The sequence below is a fragment of the Arvicanthis niloticus genome, chromosome X (genome assembly GCF_011762505.2).
Source record: "Arvicanthis niloticus isolate mArvNil1 chromosome X, mArvNil1.pat.X, whole genome shotgun sequence".
Lineage (NCBI taxonomy): Eukaryota > Metazoa > Chordata > Mammalia > Rodentia > Muridae > Arvicanthis > Arvicanthis niloticus.
Genome location: NC_047679.1, coordinates 17,143,545 through 17,156,121, shown reverse-complemented (window position 1 = coordinate 17,156,121; position 12,577 = coordinate 17,143,545). Strand labels below are relative to the sequence as shown.

Sequence of the window (12,577 nt, the reverse complement as noted above, 5' to 3'; positions counted from 1 at the left end):
ATTAACAGTGGAGCTTGTATTCTTATCTGTGGTGCTGTACCATAGAGTCGTATTCAATACCTATATTCTTCCCTCAACTTATATTCTTTTTAAAAGGGTTACTCGTGATGAGATCTACGTAACACAAAGGACTTTACTTTAGGAAGAAAGATTTCTCTATATACAGTTGAATTGTAAAGAGAAGTATTCTTATGAGATTATGAAGTATTTTCTCTTGATGTATGGGAGTGCCAGGACCTGCAGCCTAGCAGACACCAGGGATTCTGGCAACTTCTCAATGGATATGCCTGGGCAGGAGGCCCACGTTTTGGTTATGTCCAACTTGTTGCTCACCTTTGTTATTACTTGTAGGAGACCTGTGACTCTCAGAGGTCTCTGACCCACCCTTGGCTATGTTTTGAGGATGCTCTGATTATCAGGCCTAGCTACTTGGCCTACGAAAATGCACTTTTGGTGTCTCACAAAGGGGCAGGGAGAGGTAATATTGGTAGAACTGTATAGATGGCTGCCCAATAGGTCACAGAGAGTGAATGGATGTCACCTTTTCTTGTATTTGTCCCATCACGTTTGCTACTACTAATCCCTTGATTGTCTTTGGGGAAGGAAGCAAACACACCTCTTAACATATAGAACCTGTTTTCTAAAAAGAGTTTCACCTTGCATTTTGTTCCCTTTGTTTTTGTATCCTCTGCTTCATTTCTGCAAGGAAAGTGTTCATGGTATGAGAGCTGCCTAGTGTGTCTACCTCCTATCCTCTTAGATACTTGCTCCTCTCCCCACTGCTTAAATATTTTCCTGTCTTTGCCACTCAAGATAACTCAACCCTTACAAAAACTATTTAGAATAGGTTCTTGTGAAGTGAATTTTATATAGCCTTTTTGTGGTAGTTAAATCCAAACTCTTTTAATTTAATGAAGTTGTATTGTTAATGCTTTCCTTAATGTGATTGTGAAATGTCTGACTAACTCAGTTTATACTGGGCATTGTGGCACATGCTTGTAATTCCAGTTCTTGGAGGTAAGAAGAGAAAGAGTTCCAGGCTAGCCTAGAGTGTATATGGTGACCCTCTCAAAAATACAAACTAATTGAACCTAAATGCATGCATACATACATACATACATACATACACACATACACACACACATACATACATACATACATATATACTTACATACACACACACATATACTTACATACACACACACATAACTCAGGTCTTTTTGGTTATGAGACTTCTAGTATTCTTTCAGGTAGAATAGTTGTTATCATGGCTGGGATAAAGGGATGGCAAGTATCTGGCCTCCACTATGGAAAATGGCTCTATTACTTTGTTGGTGTATTACTTGTCTATGGCTGTAGTGAAGTGACAGAAACAAACGATAACAGAATCCATAAAAACAAACAAAGCATACAGTTATTTCTTGAGCATCTTCTCTAGCTTCAGTTTCTAAACATAACCAAACATAAATGTTCATTTATTGTCATTATTACTATTTTCAGTTTATAGTACTGGGTGGAATTTGGGGCCTCCTGAATACCAGGCAAGCATTCTATTCCTGAGCCACACCGTCATGTCTTAGGATTTATTAAAATTAAGGATAGAGAGGGTGTTTTGTGGCTTGATGCTTTTCCAAAGAATAGGACCATCCATCCTCACTGAGCTGATGTATAATAAAAGAGGTGGCAATTTCCCCATAGCTACTTAGCACTTAGGGATGTAGAGTGACCATATATGTGAGGTATTATTTAATAGTTCTCCAGCTATGGAAAACATTGTGCAGAGTGTAAATTAACAGATTTCCTTTGAAAGTGTCATTTAATTGATTTTGTTTGTTTGTTTCATTTTAAGACAGGGTCTCAGGTATCTCACATTGGTTGTGAACTCAGTATGTACAATCTGAGGATGACCTTGAACTCTTAGTCCTCCTGCCTCTATTTAAAAGTGTTTGGATTGCACATGTGTGCCACTAGACCTTGTTGACAAATGTTATTTAATCACAATAGCATTTGACTATTCACATTCATTCTGTAGCAGTTGGTTTGTTCCTCCACCTCCAGACAGGGTCTTGCTTTATTGTCCAGGCTGCCCTTAACCATGCTGTCTTCCTGTCTTAACCTCTCAGGTGCATCAATTACAGGTGTATTCTACCACGAACAGTAGGCCTCTTCTTTGTATTCAACAGACTTGGTGGTAACTTTCATGGAAATTACTTATTTTATTTTATAATGGAGTTCTTATCTCATGGTCAAGGTTCAATTCAACATTTCTTTGCTACATGGTGATGCTAATATTAGTCTCTTAGGTTGTCTTCCTATGTGTTATGTATCTTGTGTATATATTATCTCTATTTCTTGGCCCTTTTTCTAAAAGAACCTCCTGAAATCTCAAATAACATTTTCTCATTTTCTCTGTGGATATTGAGCATAACCAGAAGCTCTAAGAAGGAAATGTCTGTTTTGAGTCAGGCAGGACAGCCAGGATATACTGTATGCTTGGATGAAGGTGCTTTTTATTGCTTGTGAAGAATTAGGGGAGTATTGCAATTGCAAAAGGCCAGCTCCAGTCTACTCTCTCTCTACCCTTGGCCTTTCAGAAGTATCTCACTCAGCTATGCCTTTTGTGGGACTTGTCCCTTTGGGATCTTTTTATAGCCGCCCCTACCCCATCCCTGGCCCCCAGACCAGAAGACTGGCACTTCTGGAGTCACTGAGATCACCAGGGTATTTTCAATGCATTTTCCCTCTGGCCCTTTATATAGAGGGGTTTTCCAATCTCTTCCGACTCTCTCAAAGACCATGAACTAGGTAAGATTACTTTTGTAAAAGTCCTGGATTGTGGGGGCTGTCTCAGTTTCCCTAAGACTCCTTCCCTCTAATCTTGGAGGACCCATCACACACCCATCTTCATGGGTTTCTTGGGAAATGATCTTCTACATAGTCAGCTGTAGTTCTGACGTGCTGATTCTGTGGCTACCTTTTTTTTTTTTTTTTTTTTTTTTTTTTTTTTTTTTTTTTTTTTTTTTTTTGAAAAAAGGGTCTTGTTGTGTAGAAAAGGCTCACCTCAAACTTGTGGGACTCCTTCTGCCTTCACTACCTCAGGGCTAGGATTGTAGATGTGAGTCACTATACCTCATTTTGTGTCTTTGTCCTTATATGTAAGAGTCATTAGCTCTGCTGTTACTCCTTAGGGCTATTTATAGTAGTTACATTAATGGCTGCACATTTGAATGTCTTTTGTTTTTTAGCCAACATTATCTGTTCATTGAAGTGAGGCCAGGGAGTTGTACTGGAGTCCTTTTAAACGCTGCTTGATAGTTAGGCAGCTGGAAATCATGTGTTATTGATTGCGAGTGGCTTGGGTATGGAGTGGAGAGGATAAAGAGCTAGGTTTTCTTTTTCTTTGCTTTTCAGTATTAGTAAAAGGTTGTGACAAAAGGCAAGGAAAATGATAGTTTATTTGGGTGTGCTTCAGTACTGGGTATGGTGTGAATTTATTCTGTAACATTCTTTCAGCAGTGGGAAGTGCTAAAGGGACAGGATGGAAGACACTAGAAGCAGCTTCCTTGCTCTGGCCAGAGCTGAGATAAGGGACTGTACTGGCTTGGAAAAGAGAAACTGTGAAGCTTTCATCCTTTGACTGCAGCTGTTATTGCTGAAGATTGGCCTTTGATGGCCTGTATCAGTTTCATCTGCTGAGCGTATCAGGACATTTGTATCTTTCCTGAGTTCTAATTTATAAAAGCAGGGACTCTTTCACTCTTGTCCCAAAGGACCAGATCTTATCAGGCACCATGCTCCCATTCATAGCATGGCATTCTCTACAGCACTACCTAGGAAAGAATGTACTGTTCTATTAATTTCCCACAGTGCCATTAAACAGTCAACATTTCTTTTTTTCCTTTCTTCTGTTTATTGTTTTGTGTAGCTTGTAGCTGCCCTTGAGTCATCTATAAGTAGCCCTAGCAAACTCACTGGTGCACCAAGCTGGACTTAGGTAGAATTATTTTTGGTTTGTCATCAGTGTCCTGGGATGAATAGACACTTGCTCATGTCTTCCCAGAAACTATCAATCACAAACACCCTTTTCTTCTTGCTTTCCCTCTGCCACTCTAGAATTCACAGCTCTGTCTTCCATCTCAGATGCACTTGGTATGACTGATTTAGGTTGGTATTTTCACCTAACAGCTGGCTCAGCCATTGAAAGACAGTATGGAATTCATTCTTGGAAAGGTGGTGCAGCAGCTGGTAGTTGAGAGGGGTGGGGTGGTGGTGGTGGTGGTGGTGGTGGTGGTGGTGGTGGTGGTGGTGGTGGTGGTAGAGAAAACACCTGGCAGGCTGGCCAGAACTCTGTAACCCCCCCAGGAAGCAAACTGGCAGGAGGTGGTAAAGTGGACATTTTAAGGGTTCTTTGGAAAGTCAGTTGTGTTGGATGGTGTTTTGCTGGGGCAAACACATGAAGGAACATTTCGTTAAAGTGGACACAAGGCTAAAGCTGACTCACAAAGGAACATTTTGCTGAAGCAGACACAGGAGAAAGAATGTTCTGCTAAAGCAAGCACATGAAAGGGCATGTGATAAAGGATTCTTTGCTAATAACACACATGTATTGGTCCGCCTTACACTGTATAGTTGAGCTGCATTTGTTGGGACTCCATAGAGAGAAACACACCAAAAAACTTCTGGTGGTGTGCTGCATGCAGTTTCTTGCTGCTTCTGCAGACTTGGACTGATTGTCAGAGTGATGTCAGCTGAGAGAGACCCACGTGCTAAGGTAAGACCCATGGAGGATACTTGATGTTTGGAGGGAGTATAAAAGGACTCCACGACAGTGATGGAAGCTGAAGTTTGCTTGCTGATACAGCTAGCTATTCAACACTTGTGGGTCTCAAGTCTTCACTGATCTCCACTTCCCTGAGAGAGGCACAGCTGAGAACTTCTGGTCCCTCCTGCTGACGCATGCCAAGGCAGAGGCCTGGCTGTCTACTAGTAGACTACCTCTGGTGGGTGGTGGGCTAAAAGGGAGGTTAAAGTGTTAAGGAGCCATCATTAAAAATGAGTATGGAAAAACTTAAAGTTATAAGGTGGAAACTGACTCGGAGAGAGAGTTATGCTTTAGAGGCTTAGTAACAAAAGGAAGGAAGTGTACAGGTGAGAGCCAGGGTCCCCTCTGCATGAAGGTACTTTTTAATTTGTTTGAAAAACTGAAAGTGTGGGTAAATTGACAGGAGCCAGCTAAATTGCAATCTCTCTTACCCTGGACCTTCTGAAAGCATCCCACCTTCTGTGGGCCTTGCCAGGGCTGTGTTGGCTTATACAATCTCTCCAAAGGCTATGGGCTCTCCCACTGCTGCTTTTATTTTTTTAACAATTTATTTATTTATTTATTATTAGTAAGTACACTGCCACTGTCTTCAGACACCCCATAAGAGGGCATCAGATCTCATTACAGATGGTTGTGAGCCACCATGTGGTTGCTGGGATTTGAACTCATGACCTCCAGAAGAGCAGTCAGTGCTCTTAACCGCTGAGCCATCTCACCAACCCTCCACTGCTGCTTTTAAAGTCATGAAGGCCCACATATTTCTGCATCACCCATTTAATGAAGTAATGCATAAGGCCTTTGTAAATTTTGCCTCTTACGTCATAGATTCTCTAAAACACCAAACACTCTTTCTTCACTCCCAGTATGTGGAAATAGCCCCCTAACCTGCCTGGTCACTATTTCAAGGTAAGGGAATGTTCTGAGCTATTTTCTTAGGCGTCCAGAAGTCTGAACAGCCAGACCTCCTTACCACTTGTAGGACTAATTGGGGCAGGACAACCAGTCACAGATTATATTTGAGGAGGATATACAGCTTCACTATCTTCTAAATAGTTACAAAAGAAACCTAATATGTGATTGTTTATTTTTTGAGGAGAGGGAAGGATTCTGTATTTCCTGTGAATATTAAAAATTTCATTGAAATACTCATGCTAATAATTGACAGAACGAAACAGAAGCTAGGCATTGTGGTGTTCAATCACAATTTTGGTTGTAGGTTGTACAGCAAATTCCAATTTATCCCAGGCTACACAATAAGAGACTGTGTCTCTCCCCACCCCCAAATTTTTTTTATCACCCTATGCCAGTTTTTATACTGGTAAGCTGAATCCTTTTCTTTCAAAATAAAATGTATCAAATATCGGGCTGGGGACTTGGTTTAGTGTGTAATACACTTGCCATACAAGCATGAGGACCTGTGTTTGGATCTCCAGAATCTATGTAAACCCAGATGCAGTGGCACCTACTTATAATGCAAGGGCTTCTACAGCAAAATGGAAGGTTGAGACAGGAGAATCCCTAGAAGCTTATGGGCCAGCTAGCATATCATATGGAGAGACAAACAAAAGACCCTGTCTCAAACAAGAAGGCAAGCAAGCTCTGATGTCCAAGGTTGTCTCTGAACTATACACCTATACCGACTGTAGCATGTGTGCCTGCACATATATACACAAACCTGTACCCACATGCAGACACATATGTACATGCACATACACAAAGACCATTTCCAAGTTGGACGTGAAATTATTTTTTTAATGAAGTAAGTTCAGTGTGTTGTACATTTTAAGGCACTTGATTTCAGGAAAAGTTACTAGAGTATCAACAGTAATATCTTTCTTGCTCTTTGCTTGACCTAGACTCTGGGTACAAACTAGTGCTATTAGCCACTTCAGTCTGTTTGTCTCTTCTGCTGTGGCATACACTGGGTTATATCTTGTCCTACTCCCTGCACCCATATTACTAGGGACCACTGGTTTTAAACCCATGCATGGGAGGAAACAGGAGAGCCTAATTTGTACGTGGATTTCAAATGTTCTTGTCACCTGAAAATGGGTAGAACTAGTGGGCCAGTAGGTGGCATCAGAGAACACACCATCTCCTCACTCAGGATTGTGAATGACAAGCCAGCTAGCCTCTAGATACTGTCTGTTTCTTATTAATACAACCCCAGCTGTTTCTCAGCATCTGAAATGCTAACTAGCCTGATGTACCTGATTCCAAAATGTGTTCATGGTATACCAGTAAATTCAGAGGATATGGAAGTAGTCACATGCACTTTAGGAAAATTTTACTGTCCCTGGTAGGCATTGGAATCTTAAGTGATTGCATATAGGAGTATGTCTTTTCTCTATATATCTTCATTTGTTTATTTTTTTAAAAGCCCCAATCAACACAGTGACCCTAAGTCTTCTTGACATCCCCACTATTCTTGTAATCTTCAGTTACCCCTTCTTACTGTTTGTCTTCATTGGTTTACTTGAAAGTGTCCCAGTAAGATCTCAACTGCTGACGACATACTGAAAATGACACCTCTCCCTATGCATTGTCTTTTAAATATCAATAGTGTTATTATCAGTGTGTGTTTGTGTGTATGATGTGTATGTGTGCTGTGTAGTTGTGGAGGCCAGAGGAAAACCTTGAGCTATCAGTGTTCTTCCATCTATATATGGCTTCTGGGGATGGAACTCAGGATCTCAGTTTTGTGTGGCTAGTGCCTTTTCCCAGTTGAGCCAGCTTGCTAGCCCTGTGTATTGTGCTTTTAAGAACCTTCTGGATACTTCATGGCACTCACAGAACATAGTGCATTATCTGTACACACTTTTTAAAGATTCGTTTCTGTCTTACTTTTCATAGTCTATTTATTCACTCTAGCCTTGGAGAACTTCTGGCTACCTTGGACACAAACATCATGCTAAGTATGGTGGAAAGCCCTCTTCCATAGTATCAGGCTCTGGTTCTGTCATGCTAACTAATGACTCTTACAAGGCTTTCTTCAGAGAAACCAATGTAAAACAACCAGGAAGAAGTTACAGGTTTCCTACAACCATGCTCAAATTCCCAAGAATGATATTTCTTCCCATTCTGTTATCTTTATTTAAGAAAAAAGTGGGGTCTTATGTAGTGAACTCAGGCTTGCTGGGAAACTTACTATGTAGCCCAAGCTAGGCTCCAACTTAGACCAGTACTCCTGCCTCAGCTTCATGAGTGCTGGGATTATAGGCAAGAGCTAATACACCTGCCTCCATTCTGTTACTTGCTGGTTACTCTAGCTCACACCAAAGGGGAAGGAGTGCAAATACAACTAATGGGTGGGTAGCAACGATATTATAGCCACTTTAAATCTAATACACATTTTGTTAAAAAATTTTCTTACTACTATTTTAGAATTTGCTTACTAATAAGTAGTTTTCATGGACATTGCTCTCCCATGGCCTCAGCTAGTATCTCAAGTTATTCTATATGGAGGTGCAAATAAGTGAGGCATTTTCTTTCCTTAGCCATATTTTCCCTTCTCTCTGCCCTCACTTTTAGTCAGTCTAGTTCATTTTTCTTACCAGTCTCAAAAATGTTTATAACATCTCTAACTGACAAACAACAATCTTATCTATTTATGGAGGAATAAATTTAAAAGACTGGTGATTTTAGAACCTATGATTCCCACTCTGTATCATGGCAGTTTGGTCATTAGCAGCCGTCTGAATTAATGTACATGCCCATATATAGTAGAAAGCAGCTGTAAGCCACGTGTGTTGGGTTGCAGCAGATACCATTAGTTTCCTTTGTTGGGTCCTGCTGTTGTCCTGGACAGGAAGAAGTATGTGAAGTCCCTTTGTCTGCATTCTTTTCCAGGAAAAGTGATTCAAGTTGGAGGCCTCACTCCTGGCATGCTACCAAGTACTTTGATGTCCACCCTGAGCCAGCAGCCTCATTGTTTCTGAACACCAGTGGTTCCCCTTCCTGGAAGAGCCAGCACCAGGCTAGGTAGGTACTCTTTCCCCAAGACCAGACACTATGTAACTATGACATTCTGTGAGTACTCAGAAATTCTCTTGAGTTTTGGGACTTGACTTCAAAACAGTCAAGGCTACTGATGCTCAATTAGGGTTTGAACTGAATGTTTCACTGGGCACAAAAACATCTGACAATAGAAAACAAACAGTAGAAAATTAAGTGGCAAGACAAAGGATAAACAAACTTTTTTTCTCTCTTGTGTTTCTTGAGGAAGCTTCAGTTTTTATACTTCTTGTAGAATCCTTTGAGTCTGTCGAGTGTGACATCAAGGAGTTGGTGGTTCTGAATCTAGCAGGTATTTCTATGAATTGACAAGCAGGTGATATTTATGGGGAGAGTTTACTGTGTCTACATCTATTCTTCAGTACTCTACAAATGCTAGTGATTAAATGTCTCATGTATTCTGATGGAAGATGATAGTAATGATGGCTGGTATGGTTTTAGCATGTGTTTATTCATCATGGCTATATTAATTGTTTTTTTTTCCTGTGTGCATTTGTGCCTGTGTATAGCTGTGCATGTGTGGCTAAATGTATTTGTGCACATATGCATCCATGTTATTTTATGTATGTATGTATGTTCATGTAGTCCAGTATGTATAATATACAAGTATGAGCATACAAGTATAATTTTTGTATATATATATATGCTTATATACACACATACATGTCTTGTGTGTTTGGAAATAATATTAATAACTTTTACATTTTCATTACTTTTTATTATGTATTAGTTTTACTTTTTGAGATAGGGTCTCATAGATCAGGCTGGCCTCAAACTAGATTGGCCTTGGACTTGATCTTCATGTCCCTTTAACTCCCAAGTGCTAGGATTATAAGCATGTGCTATCACATTGTGTCCAAATTTTCTCTTAATTTAAAAAAATTATTCATTTTACTTTTAGAAGACATTTTTATCATTGTTTAACAATGTGTCCGTGTGTCTGAGTGTGATTTTGGTACTTAAGTGCAGTGCCTGCAGAGGCCTGAAAGTTTTAGAACCCTGGAGGTAAAGTTACAGACAGTTGTAAAACAAAGTTCCTCCGTAAGAGTAGTAAGTGTTCTTAAATGCCAACCCACTTCTCTAGTCCTCTGATTATATTTTCTAGCATATAAAATAATGGTTTTCTTTATGACATTTTAATACACATATATTTTTGTACTTTGCTCATATTTGCCTTTAGTTACTAGCCATTTTTTCCATCCCAGTACCCCCCCACACACACACACAAACACACACACTTTCATTCTGCGTAAGAGAAAACATGTACCTCCCACTCCCCACTATTTTCCCAACTTACTCATCCTTTTTGTTTTTGAGATAAGGTCTCACTATATATGTTCTGGTTGGTCTGGTTGGCTAAATAGACTAAACTGTCTTTGAACTACTGGCCATCTTCCTGCCTGAGCCTTTCAGGTACTAGGATCATAGGTGTGCACCACCACACCTAGTTCCCTTCTCCCATCCCCAAATAGAGATGGAACCCAGGGCCCTTTGTATACTAGGCACATGTTCTACCAATGTTATATTCCCTGGTCAGCAATTCCTCTTCTTATAACCACCTCAGATTTAATTGAGGCTGTTAGTAAATGCCTGATAACAGATTGCAGAGTATAGTGCTTATGTGATATAAAGGAAGTACTTCTCAAATGCAGTATTACATAATATTCACAGCAACAGACTGAATGGTATTTATTTTGAAAAACCACAGATTCTCAACTGAGCAAGAAAACAGGGTGAAAATGTGCTTCATAGTTCCTCCTTTGTTATAAGGGGCTATTTTCTCTGGCTTTGTTAGTTGTTCAACTTAGCTGTTGTAACACAAGATGTAGAAAGAAGAGCATGGCTGTGTTTCTCTAAAACTTTATAAATTGAATTGGAATTTTTATAATTATCTTAGGTAAATAAAGAGAAATACTCTGTTTTCTGTTCCTTTAGCTATTCAAAAATATACAAATGGGTTCAAGCATAGTCCCTACTTTCTCCTCTAGCAGATTCAGGGTATTGGGGCTTATGTTAGGATTCTTGGTCCATTTAGAATTGAGTTTTATGTAGAGTAAGAGATAAGACTCTAGTTTTATTCTTGTAACTATCCAGTTTGACCAGCATTGTTTGTTGAAGATACAGTCTTTTCTCTAATAGATTTGTTGGCCTTTTTCTCACTAATTAAGTGGCTATTGGAATATGGGCAGATATGTGGGTCCTCTGTTCTATTCCATTGATAAATGTGTCTGCTTTTATATCACTATTGTGATGTGGTTTTGTTACTATATCTCTGTTGCACAAGTTGAAATCTCGGATGATGAAGACCTCAGCATTTTTGTTGTTGTTCAAGATTATTTTAACTATCCTGGGTGTTTATATTTTCATGTGAATTTAAGATTGTTTTTTCAGTTTCTGTGAAGAATTTTTTTGGAATTCTGATGGGGGTTGCACTGAGTCTGTAAATTGCTGTTGGTAGAATGACCATTTTCACAGTATTCATCCTACCAATTCGTGAGCATAGGAGGCCATCCCATATTCTGGTGCCCTTTTCAGTTTCATTCTGCATTGTCTTAAATTACTTATGATACAAGCCTTCCACTTTCTTAGATTTATTCTAAGGGTTTTTCATTTTATTTTGAACACTATTATAAATGGAGTGATTTCTCCAATTTCTTGGTATGTGTTTCCTGTTTGTATATAGGAAGGCTATTGATTTTTATATGTTAATTTTACATCCTGCTACTTAGTAAAGCACATATCACCTATAAGAGTTTTTTTGTAGAGTCTTTAGAGTCTTTATATATAAAATCCTGTCATCTGCACATAAGGTTACTTTGACTTCTTCCTTTGCTATTTGTATCCCCTATATCTCCTTCTAGCTAAGACTTTAAGTCTTATACTGAACAGAGTAGGGCAGAGTAGATGTCCTGTCTTGTTCTTGATTTTAGTGGAAATGCTTTGAGTTTTTCTCCATTTGGGAAGATGTTGGCTACAGGCTTGCCTTTATTATATATCCCCTGTGTTCCCAGACTCTCCAAGACTTTTCTCAACAATGAATGTTGAATTTTGTCAAAGATCTCTACATCTAATGAGAGAGATGTCATGTGGTTTCTATTTTTTGGAGTCTGTTTATGAGGTATATTATGTTTAATAATTTATGTATGTTGAATTATCCCTGCATCTTTGGGATGAAGGTGACTTGGTCACGATGGATAATCTTTTTTATATTTTTTAATTTGGTTTGCAAATATTTTTATTGAGAACTTTTGCATTCATGTTCTTTTAGAAATAATTTTTTGTTGAGTCTTTGTCCAGTTTTAGTATCAGGGTAATACTCGCTTCATAAAAAGAATTTCAAAATATCTTTGCTATGGAATAATTTGAGGAATATTGATGTTTCTTCTTTGAAGTTTTGATAGAATTCTGCACTGAATCCTTCTGGCCCTGGATTTTTGTAAGTTAGATTCTTTGTTTTTGTTTTTGTTTTTCCCCAAGATAGGGTCTCACTACATAGTCCTGCTGTCCTGGAACTTGCTCATGAGACCAAGCTGGCCTCAAATTCATATCCTCCTGCCTCTGCCACATGTTGGGTTTAAAGGTGTCTGCCATCACAACCAGCTAAATTGGAAGAGTTTTAATTCTTTCAACATTATCAGATTTTTTTTCCCCATGAGACTCGGGCAGAGTCACACGGGGAAAGCGGGATTCGAACCGGGAAAGAGCAGAGGGTGCGGGCTCACCCTCTCTGCAGGCAGCTGC

At 39.4% G+C, this 12,577-nt stretch overlaps 1 protein-coding gene across 3 annotated transcripts in view; it reads left to right on the top strand.

Annotated features, from left to right (window-relative positions):
• Shroom2 (shroom family member 2) overlaps nucleotides 1-12,577 on the top strand; it is a 139,770-nt gene that overhangs the window by 76,786 nt on the left and 50,407 nt on the right. For all 3 annotated transcript variants that reach the window (XM_076918656.1, XM_034485637.2, XM_076918657.1), the window contains exon 3: nucleotides 8,672-8,803. In XM_076918656.1, the coding sequence (XP_076774771.1) occupies nucleotides 8,672-8,803 (132 nt within the window). The remainder of the gene's footprint in view (nucleotides 1-8,671; nucleotides 8,804-12,577) is intronic.